Source organism: Rhincodon typus, chromosome 15 (genome assembly GCF_021869965.1).
Source record: "Rhincodon typus isolate 14 chromosome 15, sRhiTyp1.1, whole genome shotgun sequence".
NCBI classification, from domain to species: Eukaryota; Metazoa; Chordata; class Chondrichthyes; order Orectolobiformes; family Rhincodontidae; genus Rhincodon; species Rhincodon typus.
Window position 1 is genome coordinate 60343109 of NC_063346.1, and position 16575 is coordinate 60359683.

At 46.3% G+C, this 16575-nt stretch overlaps 1 protein-coding gene across 2 annotated transcripts in view; it reads left to right on the forward strand.

Moving 5' to 3' along the window:
- necab2 (N-terminal EF-hand calcium binding protein 2) overlaps nucleotides 1-16575 on the forward strand; it is a 121661-nt gene that overhangs the window by 41480 nt on the left and 63606 nt on the right. For both annotated transcript variants that reach the window (XM_048605883.1, XM_048605884.1), the window contains exons 3-5: nucleotides 258-366; nucleotides 5498-5523; nucleotides 13503-13600. In XM_048605883.1, coding sequence (XP_048461840.1) covers nucleotides 258-366; nucleotides 5498-5523; nucleotides 13503-13600 — 233 coding nt within the window. The remainder of the gene's footprint in view (nucleotides 1-257; nucleotides 367-5497; nucleotides 5524-13502; nucleotides 13601-16575) is intronic.

Consider the following 16575-nt stretch of genomic DNA (forward strand, 5'->3'; position numbering starts at 1 on the left):
AGGTTGTGTGGCGTGTGGCAGAGAGAAGGCTTAAAGTGAACACTGTGTGTTTTCTGAGAGGTGGTAAACAGTATTCCTCAGGGATTTGTCAGAGCACCTGAACTTTTCACAGTGTGTTATTAATAATAACTGCTTTGGGGGGGATGGAGTGTTGTGTGTCGATGTGACACTGATTTCAGACTGTGCTGTCCTTTGCTGCTACATGTGTTGATTGCTTGTTCCTGTCACCGATGACCCTGTTGTTTGTTTGGTTTCAGATGATGGTAAGCTGTCCTTGGATGAATTTCGGGCCTTTTTCTCGGACGGGACCCTCAACGAAGAGGAACTGGAAAACCTCTTTCATACAATCGACTCTGACAACACCAAGTAAGACAATCCTTTCCTTGTGTATCTGACTGTTCCTCAGTGACACGAAGACTGTTCGGTGTCAGTTTAAACCTATGCAGTGTGTAAATGTGTCAGTCATCCCGTTTTTGGGTAGGCTTTTTGGGAACTCCAGTGAGGGCACAAACCAATAAGGATAAGATACTCGATTAGAGACAAAAAAAACTGCAGATGCTGGAATCCAAGGTGGCCAAACACAAGGCCGGAAGAACTCAGCAAGCCAGGCAGCATCTGGAGGAAAGGAGAAGTCAACATTTCAGGTATTACCCTTCTTCAGGACTTCCTCTACAGACCTGAAGAAGGATAAGATACATAGTTGGTTGCAACCTGTTTTTGGAGACCCCAAACAGGAGGCTGAAGGCTAAACTGAAATTACAGCCTCAGATTAGACTTGGTCAATGGTTACTTTTCAAGATGTCCTCGCCAATGATCTATTTAGTGTAGGGTGTTTGAAAAATAGCTGCTGTGTAATGCCAGCTCAAAGTGAAGGCCTCCCCAGTCGACCTGAGCCAATTCGGCAGCACCCATTACCCTGGTGCTGCTGGGAGTGGCATGAAGCAGATTCAACAACAACCTTGAAAAGAGAAGCAGATAAATACTTAAAATACAAAGGAAAACAGTGGCAGAGTTTTGGGGAAGAGCAAGGGAGTGGGATTAATTGCACAGTTCTTTCAAAGAGGCTGACAGACCTAAATTCCTGGTTTGTGAGTCGCTGCAAAAAGATGCTGAAGATTTTTTTATATATATATCTGCATTCTGTTGTCGAGCTCCAACTGATGTTTAATTGCCCTGCCTGTGCTCCCAATCTTCGATATAAAATGTAGGTGACCCGGTGTGATACACATTAGCGTGACTGCATTGGAGAGCTCAATGTAATTGAGCCTGTTCTCAGTATTTATTGGGTTCTCCTCACTCGATGTCATGCTCCATTCTGCAAGTAGTGTTTAGTTTATGAACTGTGAAAGTTCGGGGTCGGGTAAAAACATTAGTTAAGCAGTATTCTGCGTTGTTGTGGTGCTGTCTTTGTCTGAAAATTAACTGCTGAATCTCTATCTGGAGCTAGTGTGACCAGCAGTTCACCCCATGGATATTCTCTAGGGCTTGGCCTTACAGATGAGAATTGGCCAGGATCGCTTCACCGGCTCCATTCTGGCTGTATGGTGAGACAGCTGGGGAGTCCTTCAGTGAATATGTATTGAAGGGGCAAATACAGGGCAGTCGATAGTGCAGTTCAGGGGTCTGATCCGATTGAAGCCCTGTCAAACCCAGTTGTAAATGTTGATGGACAATTAAACAACTCACTGGAGGAGGAGGCTCCACAAATATCCCCATCCTCAATGATGGAAGAGCCCATCGGTGCAAAAGATAAGGCTGAAGCATTCGCAGCACCCTGCAGCCAGAAGTGCCGAGTGGATGATCCATCTCGGCCTCCTCCAGTGGTCCCCAGCGTCACAGATACCAGCCTTCAGCCAATTCAATTCACGCCACGCGATATCAAGAAACAGTTGGAGACACTGATTACTGCTACGGGCCCCGACAACATTCCAACAATAGCACTTGCAGGATTGTCTGCCAATGATTGTACAATGTTCACCATTCGTGACCCCTCAGATACAGAAGCAGTTCATGGCAATATTCACTAAGACCCGGACAATATCAGGATACTGGGTAGGCCAGTTAGGACTGAAGTGGGACAAATTCCTTCACTCGAAGCATGGTTTGTTCTCTCCCACAGAAGGCTGTGGAGGTCAAGACACTGAATATGTTCAAGAAAAAGAGATTGCTAGAAGGTAAAACTATTAAAGAGCATGGGGAGAGCGTGGATAGAGATAGAGGATCATATTGAATGGTTTGGCAATCTCTGAATGACTGAATGGCCCACTCTTGCTCCAATTTTCTCTGCTTCTAAACATTGGCTGTGAAACACTTTGGGACATATTGGGTGAGGGAAAGTAGGCTTCCAGTTGCAGATCTTTCATTCTGACAGACTCGCTCGGTGAGTTTTGGTGGTTTGAGGGATTGAGTAGAAAGCCCAGCAGCTGAGTCTCCATGGCAGATGCAAGTATCTGTTTGTCATGCTCTCAGAGACTGTGAGTTCAAACGCCAACATCGCTCCCCCCCACCTCTCCCAACCCCACCTATTTGCTGGAACTCTGCTTTAAACCAGACGTGACAGATGGGGCGAGGATTTCCCTGATACTGAGCCAGAAATATTTTGTTCAGAGTTCAGAACCTTCCCCAGCCCCTGGTAGACCTGAGCCAGGACCATCTGTGTCGATGGCTTGCTGGAGATAGAAGCAGTGAGTTCCTCCAGTTCGCGTCTGTATACTGGAATCAGCAGCCACATCTGACTTGAGCTCATGTTGTGTACATGGCTACAGCTGGCTTTGAGACAGTTGTATTCTGTGTCCAATGCACACCTTGCAAGTAACCTGCACAGAAGTCCAAACCTCACTAGCTGTGTCACCCTGGCTTGCCACTCTAAGAACTCACACTGGGATCCCGGCTCAGCCAACGTGGGCTATGCCACATGGACTGAATTTACAGAGTGGAAATGCACAAAATGTAACACAGGTCCCAATGGGAGCTGGTTTTACAATTATCCTCAATGGTGGAAGAAAAGTGGAATGCTAAAGCTAATAGCTGAGGTGACGGGATGGTGTAGCAGGAACTTTAGGAGCCGCTAGTCAAACAATGGTAGTGTCCTTACCTCTGAGATGGGAAACCGCGGATAAAATCCCAGAGGTCAGAGGTATGTCATAACATCTCTGAACAGGTTGATTCAAAAATACTAGAGGGAGCTTTACCCTGTATCTAACCCCATGCTGTACCTGTCCTGGAAGGGTTTGATAGGGACAGCGTAGAGGGAGTTTTACTCTGTATCTAACCCCGTGCTGTATCTGTCCTGGAAGGGTTTGATAGGGACAGTGTAGAGGGAGTTTTACTCTGTATCTAACCACGTGCTGTACCTGTCCTGGAAGGGTTTGATAGGAACAGTGTAGAGGAAGTTTTACTCTGTATATAACCCCGTGCTGTACCTGACTTGGGAGTGTCTCATGAGGACAGTGTGGAGGGAGTTTTAATTTCAGTTTAAAAGAATAGAGAGAGCTTTATATTCAGTTTCAAAGAGTGGAGGGGGCTTTACTCTGTATCTAACCCTGTGCTGTACCTGCTCTGACAAGGGTCAGTTTTATTTTGCAGATTTGCTCATTCCTTTGTAGTATATTGCTCTGTTTGTGTTGATCCTCTCCCAGTCTCTCTCCCTCTCTCTCTGCCTCTCTTATTCTGTGGATTGTTTTGGGTGCCTTTTCTCCTATTTCTCTGAAATCTCCTGATTTAGTCATGGTTTCATCTCACTGTCTTATTGATGACTTATTGAACTAAAATTGACATTGACCAATTATAAAGGTTCCCATGCTTAAAGTTGCTCTGAGTTACTGTCAGTTTCACACAATTAAGATTGGAACGAAAATGCTTTTGTTCTGTTTGTGTCATTGATTTGCTGCACTCCTGCTCTGACCATTCGATATAACAATGCAGATAATCGGAGATAACAAAGCACATCATCAGAACATAGCCTGTGAAGTGTGAAACCAATTAGCTCTTTTAGCAGTAACCACTTCCACACACTTCAATCTTCAGTCTCTTCCAGAATGATCTTCCCATTGCAGAAAGGCATATATTTGTTTAACAATCTTTGAATGTTTCAAACTGCTTACAGTTAGTACTTTTGAAGTATTGTCATGATAATGTTCCAAATTTACATGCTAAATTGAGCATAGTAAGTCTCCCATAAGCAGCCATTCTCTCAGCTCCGAATCATGTTGCAATTTTGATTCAGCAATAATGATTGACCAGGACACGGGGACATCTCCCCTGAATCTTCTCTGCCCAGCAATGAGTTGGCAGCGAGGAAACACAACCTTGGTCTGACATGTCAAGCAAAAAAGACAGTGCCATTGACAGTTCAGCACTCTCTCAGTGTAGCACTGGGAGGGTTGCCTGGTTCTTGTGCCAATGCCAATGTCGTGGAACTCGAGGACAGAAATTGAGAGTCACACTGGGTTGAAAGTGGTTGGTTGTTGGATCAAGGATTGTGGGTTTGGACTTTGTGACTCACCTTGGCATTGAAGCCAGGAGGAGGAGAAGGAGCTGTCTCCCAGATGCACTTTGGAAATGAAGGCCACTGCTGTATTTTTTAATTCAGAATCCCTACAGTGTGGAAACAGGCCCTTCGGCCCAAAAAGTCCACACCAGCCCATATCCCACCCAGACCCATCACCCTAATCTACACATCCCTGAAACACTATGGGCAATTTAGTATTACCAATCCACCTAGCCTGCACATCATTGGACTGTGGGAGGAAACCCACGCAGACATGGGGAGAATGTGCAAACTCCACACAGACAGTCACCTGAGGGTGGAATCGAACCCGGGTTCCTGGCGCTGTGAGGCAGCAGTGCTAACCACTGAGCCACCATGCCAGGATCTCTTAATGACCTGGGACTTTGGTGGGGCTGCCAGTCAGACCACTATGGGCACCTTCAGCCTGTTTGGCTGTAAGTACCCAGACCAGACATACACAGTTTGTGGTATCAGGCTTGATCCAAGTTTTAGGCCTCATTGTTTAAACTGGTTATGGTAAATAATCCACTCCCTGTCAGATACAAGGACATTTGGAGTTCCCCTTTAAAACCCGGGATGATTTTTCTGGAGAAAATCATGTTGGCTCGCAGTACAGCAACCTATTGCTTAAAATAGCATTGTTGCTATGGTAACCACTTGAGAGACACTGTACATATTAATACATACAGCTGGATGGTAATGCTGTAGTTGCCAAATTGACCTGTTTTATTGCTTGGTTGAACTTTTCCCGATAGAATACAATTGGGGAGCAGACAGGAGGAAGGAAAGATTAGAAAATAGGGAAGGAATGGGCCTGTCAGTGACTGACTGCAATCTTTCACTTTTGGTATTAGAGTCAAACGTCAAATTCTAGTATTCTGTCACATCAAACTGAAAGTACTCTTGCCCGTCTATTGTTGCGTTGAAGTAATAAATGTGTTTTTCTCTCCTTGTCTGTCTTTCTATCTCCCTTTCTGTTTGCTGCAGTCATGTGGACACTAAGGAGCTTTGTGGTAAGTTGGAGAATCCATCTCTCCTACTGCTGACGTAGCAGGTTCAATCAGGACTAATGGGCCAAAGGACCTCCATGGTCAGTGTGTGTTCACAGCAGAGAAATGTGTTCAGGCATCCAACTTGCTACTGTAAATGTGCGAGCTTTGCCTCCTTCCATTGGCCGTACAGCTCAAATAGAGGACATCCACAACACCTGAGGCTTCTGGGATAGCTGTGGTGCCGTAGCACACCTCAATCTTGCTGGCCAAGTCAGCTGCAGTGTTGGCGGAGGTGATGCCAGTCTGGGGGAGCTTGCACGAGGCTTCTCTCTAACAGCAGAGACTGGGCGACATGTGCCCTGATGTACCTTACTCCCATCCTGGTGCCAGACCTGCCCATGGCCTTTGAAATTAGGTTGGCACCTCTCACTGGTCAGAAATACCAATTCTTTGGACTGCATTTGATGTGTCGCTGAATCGTGCCAGCTTTATAATTGGCACTGAGCTAGACATTAAACTGCCACATCAAACTTCCAACATTGAGTGGACTCCTGAAATTGGCAACATACTTCCAGAACTGAGCTCAGACAATTAGGCAGTATGTGGGGGGCCTGGGATTCAAAGCTGGGGCTGGAGAGGGTGCAGTCTCCACTATTTTCAGTCACACCATTCTCCCTGAAGCACCAGGGGCTTCATGGAAGTGAATAAATTGTCTCACCCTCAGTGATCAAATCACAGAATAATGAGAGCCTCTTCCCTCTGCTGACATAGCCTCAGGGTAATAAGCAGTCTATCCTGGGGATTAGATTGACTTTTGCAGACATAAGTCATTTTAATATTTTTACAGGGCAGAAGCAGACCAAAAGGTCTCTGCTGGTGTTCCTACTTAGTTCATCCAAATATCGATAGACCCATCCTGCCTCAGGCACTTTTTCACACTTGCCTCTGAATGCATCTGTTATTATTCACGTTTGTTGTAGGTAGTTCCACGTTCTCACATTGTCTGCAGGGAGAGTAGTTTCTCATGAAATTTCTCCTGAATTCCCCATTGGATTTATTCGTGACTTGCTGACATTATGCTTCTGGTTCTATTTCTGTTCGCAAGTGGAAGCATCCATGCCTATCCTATCAAACCTTTTGAAAATCTGAAAGTCCTCGAGATCAGCCCTCAAAAATCATTTTTCTAGAGAAAAGAAAGTCAGCCAGTTCAATCTTTCCCAATAGCTATAATCTCCCAATCCTGTTATCACTCTGGTAAACTCTTCCCTTTGCCAATGTCTCCATGTTATTGTTTCAAATATGGTGTCCAGAATGTTCACCATATTTTGCGTGTGTCCTAATCAAGATCTGATACAGGTCAATTGTCAGATAGCTGGTTTCCAACTGCTTTACTTCAGATTATGATAGTGCACACACTCACACAGACACACTCACTCACACAGATACACACAGATACACACATATAGACACAGACACACACAGATGCACAAACAGACACATGCAGACAGACACAGAGGGTACATACAGCATTGATGCACACACAGGCAGCCACAGACAGATAGACAACACATGCACGCATACTCAGGTACAGGCATATACACACAAAGACACACATGCACACACTCAGACGCAGACACACAGAGACAGACAGGCCGACACAGGCTCAGCTGCAGGCACCAATACATACTCCTACACAGATGCACATAGTCAGACACACTCAGACTCAAACATACAGAGATACAGCCAAACACACTCAGACACAAACAGATACAGACACATACACTCAGACTCAAACATACAGAGGTACAGCCAAACACACTCAGACACAGACAGATACAGATGCACACACTCAGACACAGGTAAATGCAGACATCCACTTGGATGTAGACACACATACACAAACACATGTGCACGAGCTGCTGATTTATCCTGGTTTTTGCATAGTATTTTTGCAAAGTGATGAGGATTCTATTAGAATCACAGTAAGATAACTTTCAGGAATGGAGGTGTCAGTGAATCCCAGTCAGAATCTTCTCTCACTTCCTCTCTCAGAGCTGCTTACACACCTGCTCCCTACTCGATACCTTCAGTTAAAAATAAAAACTGACAGCAAAATGTCACTGAACACAGTGACCAGTATTAACATCAGCGCTCATCTGACTGCACCCAAATAACTAATCCCAGTCCCACACACAGACAAAAGCACCAAACATACTGATATACACAAATACACACGCACATACAGATATACACAAAAAACACACAAACACAGGTGTATACAATTGTACACATATGGACAGACAAAGACAAATGCACACATACAATCATACACAGACACTAATATACATAAAAACACACACAGAGTCAGACAGACACAGGCAAAACACACATAAATGGGCATGAGCACAGAGACACATATACAGAGGCACAGACACACATATACAGAGGCACAGACACACATATAGGCTCAAGTACAGACACACACATAAAGAGTTACTGACACACACCCACACACAGACACACACAGACATATATGCACACACAGGCACCCACATATGGATGAGACAGGGACAGGCAGACATATAAACAGTCACAGTCAGGCAAAGACTAACAAACACACAAATTAAAAACACAGACACAACACACAAATACACACTGACATACATAGAGATACAGACACACACACAAACAGACACACGTACACACACACAGACGAGACAGAGGCAGACAGACATACAGACACAGGCCCAGGCCCACACACACACACACACATACACACACACACACACACACACACACACACAGGTAGAGGCTTACACACATCTCAACTTTGCTCAATAGAAGCAGAGTTTGAGTTCAATCACTATCCACTTACACAGGGGTACCCTGAGCTGAAGTACTGAGTCTGCTTTAATCACAGATCCCCCCTCAATGATCAAAGTCACTGAAACCCCCACAACACATTCTCACTGATCCCAAACTGAACACAGTGAGCTCTGTCACTTAAAGACACCCCAGATCCTCTCACTGGTACCCATTTATACCTCACGCCCCTCCCCGACCTCTCCAACCCCCAGCCACAGATCCCTTTGGGTCACCTCACTCATTCCCTGGAATCAGCGACCACAAACACGAGTTGGGGTGAAATTTGCCTATACCCAGTGAACCGGGGGGAACAGGGGCCCATATCCTCAGCGAGACCTTTCCTGCTGTTCCAGCATGCCCTTTGGTCCTCACACGTTCAAAGATGTCTCACTGGATGGAGATCGCAAAATGCAAGATTGAGTGAGAGGGAGGGAGCAGTGGTTCAACAGAGAGTGAGGGAGTTAACAGATCAGGTTCCGAGAGACTGGGTTGGATTTTTCTTTTCGGTTGTGTTGAACAAATCTGTGGCACAAGAGAAAGGAGGAGGAGCCAAATGGCAGCTTCCAGGGAGAATTGGGACCCAAAGGGGCAAGGCAGATGACAGTGCATGTGGAGTGGGGTCTGGGCCATGCAAAGTCAGATGGGCCTGCATGTTGCGGGGGGTGGGGGTTGGGAAGTGGTGGTGGGGTTGCTGGCAGTGTCAGTTTATCTGCTTGGCTATTGGGTCCAACCCGGTGTGTTGGCCACCAGGTCCTTACAGGGCTTTAGGTTCATCTGCAATAACTACTCCCAGGGACTGAGATCCCAGACAGTATGGAGGTCATGCTGAACCTGTGTGTTTAGTCATGGCCCATTGTGTAGTAAGGACAAAGTCCAAAGATGTGCAGGCTAGGTGGATTGGCCATGCTAAATTGCCCATAGTGTTCAGGGATGTGCAGGCTAGGTGGATTGGCCATGTTAAATTGCCCATAGTGTTCAGGGATGTGCAGGCTAGGTGGATTGGCCATGTTAAATTGCCCATAGTGTTCAGGGATGTGCAGGCTAGGTGGATGGGAAATGCAGGATTACAGGAATAGGGTAGGGGGTGTGGGTCTGGGTGGGATGCTCTTCAGAGGTTCAGTGCAGACTCAATGGGCTGAATGGCCTGCTTCCACACTATAGGGATTCTATGATTTCTATGATGACACTGGACACTCACGTGAACATTCAATAAAGAGTGGCCGAGAAAAAAAACACAACATTATTTCTTCCATCATGAAGGAAAAACCCCCCTGTAACCATCAATGCATGTCAACCATGAGCTGTGCCAGTACAATTCATTTGTTATTAGTCTCCGGCAGCAATGTGCTCACACATGATTAAAGTGCATCTAATTGAACGTGAAATACTTACCAGTGAGATTGAAATTTGCAACAGCACTCATTCTGCCCACAATATTTCTTATGTTCTGGACCATGGAGTTGGGCCGAAAGGTGGTGACTGTGATGAGGAGCATCCTTGTTTGGTCATAGTGCACCTGTACCTGCTGCATTGTCAACTGACAGCAAGTTCCATCAATGAGAGACTTTCCCAAGTATTGCTGAGAAAGGACTTATTTTATCAAAGTGTCACTCATCAGAAGAGTTTGCAAGAATGCCATTTCATGGGGAAAACCAAAAGGTGGATGAGATAGGAGAGCTGTTTGGTTGGCAACTAGGCTCTGGTTGGTATAAGTGTTGCCATGGAGTCCACGTGCCAACCAATCAGCCCTCTGCTCTCATACAGTATAAATGTTGCTTTCCCCTTTGGTGGTGTTCTTGCAAATAGTCCTGACGAGCGCAAGATGACACGTTTTGACAAATTGTGTCGTTTTCCAGCAATTCTCAAGTTCTGCGTCCCCCCAAGACTCAAGTAGAGTGTACTTTGCATGCAGACCACTGGCATTTCAAAGTTGAGTTCCAGCCAAACAAGCAGAGAGAGAGAGAAAAAATTATGGAACTGGGGCAGTGTTCCAATTACACAAGGAATCCACATCATTGACAGGATTCAGCTCAACGACATGGCACTGTGTAGGAGTGAGGCACACAGTGCAGAGTGAGAATGGGATGCAGAGTGTTCTCTAAGCCATGGGCCTAGCCCATCATAGCTCGGTATGTTATTCACGTCCATTAGATTTGTGGAAGGTTCACGCTTAAGGACAGGGATTCTAATTTAGCCCTGAGCCCAAGAAGTGATGGTAGTAGGGGGGTGGGGGGTTTGGTTTGGAGATGGAAGGTGAAAGTTGGCATGAGGCATAGCCAATAACTGGGCCACAGCTGACCGTCCCAAGGAGGGTTTGTCCCTCCATTAGCACAACTGAGGTGCTGTGGCAGTTCGAGACTGAAAAAAAGAAGTTGCCCCATCTCCTGATGGCTCTTCTACACTGTGTTATCCTCTCCCTCCTCGTCCATTCAGAACTTGCAGTTCCCATGTCAGGGATTGCTGATGTGTTAGTGCTGCACATGCTCCCATTGGCCTTAGACCATCACCCATCCCCATCCGAAATCGAACGCTGCCCATGATTGATTGGCCTGGCCCTTGGGAAATCGGCTGGGCATGCCAGAGGCTTGTGAGCGGTGTTGCAGCAGGGAATTGGAAATCATCAAAATGTAGAAATTAGGAGCAGGAGTAGACCATTCGGCCCTTCGAACCTGTTCTGTCATTAGTATGATCGTGGCTGATCATCCAACCCAGTACCTTGTTCCCGTTTTCTCCCCTTTGATTCCTTTAGCCGATATCTAACTCTTTGTTGGAAACATTCATTGTTTTGGCTTCACCGCTTCCTGTAGCAAACAATTCCACAGGCTCGCCACTCTCTGGGAGAAGAAATTTCCTCTCATCTTAGTCCTAAATGGCCAACTCAGTATCCTTGGAATCCTGGACTGGGTCAGTGGCCTGGTAGATAATCTCAGGCCCAGTATCAGTAAGGAGTTGAATTGATGTCACTCCCTGGAAATGTGGTGGAGGCAGGCTCAATAGATGCATGCAAGTGGGGCACTGGATGGTTATTTGGAGAGTAATGGTGCAAAGGGATATGGTGAGTAGGCGGGAATTAGCACAAGGTAACAGAACCAATGCAGGCATGATGGGCTGAATGGCCTCCTTCTGATTGCAGAAGGAGAGAGAAAAAAAGTCAGGAGCACTTGGGAATGATGCTCCTGTTTGGAAGTTGTCTTGTATACCCGGAAGTAAAACTCTGGTTCACATCAGGGTCCTCGTTTCCAAGTTCTTAGGCTGAAGTTATTTTCCCTGGAGCATAGCAAGCTGAGGGTCGACCTTATAGAGGTTTATAAAATCATGAGGGGCATGGACAGGGTGAATAGGCAAGGTCTTTTACCCAGGGTAGGAGAGTCCAGAACAAACGGGCATAGGTTTAAAGTGAGAGAGGAAAGATTTAAAAGGGACTTGAGGGGTAACGTTTTCACGCAGAGGGTGGTGCGTGTATGGAATGAGCTGCCAGAGGAAGTGGTGGGGGCTGGTACAATACATTTAAGAGGCGTCTGAATGTGTGTATGAGTAGGAAGGGTTTAGAGGATAAAGGGGCAAATGCTGGCAAATGGGTCTAGATCAGTTTAGGGTATCTGGTCGGCATGGACGAGTTGGGCTGAAGGGTCTGTTTCCCGTGCTGCATGTCTCTACGACTCTGGTGTTTCAGTGTTGTCCTTTCCACCTCAATCAGCTTGGATTTTCCATCCCTGATATCCATTCTGTGCCTCTCCTGTGAGTAACCACGTGAGTGCCAACAGGATGAGATGCCCCCTTCAGTGAAATGTCCTCTCATTAAAACAAAACGCGAGAATGCTGGAGAAACTCAGCCGGCCTGTCAGTACCTGTGCAGAGAGAACGAGAGGTAACATTTGAGAGCCTTCCTTTATGACTCCGTGCTGCCAAACAGCTCACAGACACTTCATTTTTGAGGATGTCAGACCTGTGTTTTGGTGGGTGAGAGGGGGCTCTGGTGCCCCAGGGAGGGTCAGCAACCTTGAGTGAAGAATAGGGGAACACCACTCATGGATGATCGCTCGAGGACATGCTCAGTGCTCGGGACCACACCAGACCCCCTCAAAATATTTTAAGAAGGTAACCTAGACCCTAACTTTTTTTTTATTCATTAATGGGATAAAAATGTCACTGGCCAGGCAGCATTTAGTGCCCATCCCTAATTGTCCAGAGGGTAGTTCAGAGTCAACCACATTACTATGGGTCTGGAGTCACATGTAGGCCATACCAGGTAAGGATGGCAGTTTCCTTCCCTAAAGGACATTAATGACTAGATGGGTTTTTACAACAATGAACAATGGATTTATGGTCCTCTTTAGATTCTTAATTCCAGACTTTTTTTTTTTTTAAATTCAAACTCTACCATTTGCCATGGTGGGATTTGAGCCTAGGTCACTGGAATGTTATCTGGGTCTCTGGATTAACAGTCCAGTGATAATACCACTAGGCCATCACCTCCCCTCTGTTATTTTAATGGTAGATGGGAAGTACCGTGTTCCAGACATGATGTCTCTGGTCAAAATACTCGACGTTAAGCAAAACACAAATTATTTAAATACTGTAGTTAAAATGCAACCAATGAAAGAGGGATCTAGACTAACTTAACTACTGGAAAACCTAAGTGAATAATAGGTACAGAACCTATTACTTATTACCTGTTCCAATATAGTAACATCCCATAAACACACCTCTTGGCAAAAAAGGCAAATTCAGACATTGATTCTTACATGCAGTTCTCCAAACCAGGAGGCAAAAAAAAACTTCAAGAGAAATTTCAGAGAAAGTAGCGGCAAGGAATCATTCACCTAAGCTCTGAATCTTCTGAGACCCTGAACATCTTCTGATGCTACTGAGCAAACCAAAAGCCAGAAATCGAGATCTGTGAGAGCCGGCCACATCCATTCAGGCTGCTTTTAAATAAAAAACAAAACCACGGCCTCCCAAGCTGTTTACTCAAGATGTCTTCAGCAGCCAGTTCAGAGCCTCTGCCTTACAACCTCCCTTCTCAAAAAGCCCAGGACAAAATAACCTTTCAAAGTTACAGCATCGTCACATCAGTTACTGGAGTGAAGACCAGACCAAACCATTAATCCATGTTCTGTTCTCAATCCTCCTAGATTACTTTGCCTCGCACATGGGAGATTATGAGGATGTGCTCGCCTGCTTGGAGACCCTGAACCTTTCAATTCTGAAAGCAATGGACTATACCAAGAAGGTGAGCCTCATGGGGTGGGGGGAGCTGGATCTGGGATTGGGCAGTGGTTCATACCTGAGATTAGAGACCATTGGTGAGTTGTTTTGTTTTCTTTATTCATTCACGGGATGAGGGCATCACTGGCTAGGCCAGCATTCATTGCCCATACCTAATTGCCCAGAGTCAACCGCATTGCTGTGGGTCTGGAGTCACAAGTAGGTCAGACTAGGTAAGGATGGCAGCTTCCTTCCCTAAAGGGCATTGGGGAACCAAATGGTTTTTCCTGACAATTGACAATGGATTCATGGTCATCATTAGATTCTTAAATCCAGATATTTATTGAACTTAAATTACATCACCTGCCATGGCGGGATTCAAACCCAGGTCCCCAGAACATTATCTGGGTCTCTAGATTAACAGTCCAGCGATAATACCACTAGGCCATTGCTTCCTCTCACGAGTGATTGTCGTTGATTGGGGCAGTTGGAATACAGGCATCTCAGTGTAACATGTTCAAAGGAAGCAAAATACTGTGGGTGCCAGAAATCTGAAAACAAGCACAGAAATTGTTGGAGAAACTCAGCTGGTCTGGCAGACCCCTGTGGAGAGAAGCACAGGATTGATGTTTTGAGCCCAATACGAATCCCCTTTAATTCTGAAGAAGGGTCAGTGGATTGGAAATGTTAACTCTGTTTTCCCACCACAAATGTTGCCAGAACCTGCTGAGATTTTGTGTTTGAAGTATATTTCGGGATTGGTGCATTATTACCTTACCTGAGGCCCTGCTTGAAAAACCACAGGAAAGTAGAATGCAAAATTGGGACGAGAACAGGTTCGCTTGGGCGTATATTGTTTAGGACATTGCTGGTGGAGATGAGACTGGTGTTCACATTTCCTTTACAGTTTCTGTATCTGTTTCTATCCACTTATTTCTGTTTGTCTTTCTCTCTCTCTCACTGTATATCTGCCCATTTGTCACTGTCTCCCACTGCATCTCTCTTTCTACCTCTCTTCCCTCTCTCTGACTGTATACCTCCCAATTTGTCACCGTCTCCTACTGCACCTCCCTTTTGGCTTTCTCTGTCACTCTTTCCCACTCCGTCTCACTCCCCTTTCTCTGTTTCTGTCTCTCTCTCTCTGTGCCGTGTTGGTCTGTCTTTCTTGTCTGTCCAAATCTGACTTTGCTGTTTCTCTCAGTGTCTGAGACTGTGCTGTGTTGGTTTCGCCTCCCCCTCCCCACCTGCCTCCCTCTCTTTTTGCTGAGGTGAGTTGGTGGTGGAGTGGAGGTTGGGAACTGACAGTGCCTTGCCCGTTCATAAAACAGCCTGACTGTCTGACTGATTGAAGCAGCAACTTGGACCGTAGCTGGGACCAGGAACACGGAGCCCCCACTCCCTATCCCCCCACCTCCTCCTCCCCCCCACCCAGTGCATGGATTTTCAAAGCTGTGACTTCCAAGATAATCTTTGACCATTGCTCCCTGCCTCAGTGCTGTTTGTTTGGTAGCTGATCAGTCTTTGTTCCTAATGACAGCTCTGTGAGAGAGACAAAGGGTCAGGGGATTGAACAGTGACATATACTCTCAGCCTAAATAGCTGACCAGAAGCCTCCCTCAATATTTGTGGGTGAGTTCTCCTCAGAAATTTACAGCATCTCAAACATGATGGTTCCCGTTGAGGTGGGGTTAGTTGAGTGACCTTAAAACTTATCACTGGGTCTGGCACTCTAGGGTTGGGAGTCCTTCATTGGGAATTAAATCCACCTCCCTTGCCATTTCCTAAAAGGGTCTCATTCACCATCTTGATCACAGAGCTGTTTTCCTCCAGTCGGAGGGAGGAGAGAGCTGGCTACTCAGTCTCCCCCAAGTTGAAGTCGGGATTTCCTCCCACCCCTCTGGCAGAGGGCACGTCGGCATTGGTGCAATTGAAACTGATTGGCACTTCAGACTTCATCGATGGTTGGCAGGGTGGGTGCTCCATGGTAATGGGCTTCTGGCTCATGTTTGAAGAATAGCCCGCTGAAGTTTGCAGGGACACCTCGGAGACATCCCAATGAACTGAAAATGAGTAAATCAGAGGCTAGTAATCTGCAGCAAACCAAACACTGTCTTTGTGGAGGAATGCATGGGTTAATGATGAGGCTGTGCCTCTGAAGCTGCTCCATATTAACTTCAGTGACTTATCACAATCCTTGACTGATGAAGCAGTGCATGAAGGAGCTGGAAGGAAAGGAAAGCTCCCCCTGGGGCCAATTGAGGATTTCAGACTCAGACAGGTTTCCATTCTGTGTGCTTGAATGATTGACATCGAGATGCTTTGTCAGTTAGAGCCCGTTTCAGTGACATCAATCAGATAGCCTCTGGTTATTGGAGCCTGCCACTGGACTGGGCAGAGTGAGAGAGAACAGCTGAGTGACGGTCAGTTTGTGTGGAGTGAGGGTCGGTTTGTGTGGAGTGAGGGTCAGTTTGTGTGGAGAGTGAGGGTCGGTTTGTGTGGAGTGAGGGTCGGTTTGTGTGGAGTGAGGGTTGGTTTGTGTGGAGAGTGAGGGTCAGTTTGTGTGGAGTGAGGGTCAGTTTGTGTGGAGTGAGGGTCAGTTTGTGTGGAGAGTGAGGGTCAGTTTGTGTGGAGTGAGGGTCAGTTTGTGTGGAGTGAGGGTCAGTTTGTGTGGAGAGTGAGGGTCGGTTTGTATGGAGTGAGGGTCAGTTTGTGTGGAGAGTGAGGGTCGGTTTGTGTGGAGTGAGGGTCGGTTTGTGTGGAGTGAGGGTTGGTTTGTGTGGAGAGTGAGGGTCAGTTTGTGTGGAGTGAGGGTCAGTTTGTGTGGAGTGAGGGTCAATTTGTGTGGAGAGTGAGCGTCGGTTTGTGTGGAGTGAGGGTCGGTTTGTGTGGAGTGAGGGTCAGTTTGTGTGGAGTGAGGGTTGGTTTGTGTGGAGAGTGAGGGTCGGTTTGTGTGGAGTGAGGGTCGGTTTGTATGAAGTGAGCGTCAGTTTGTGTGGAGTG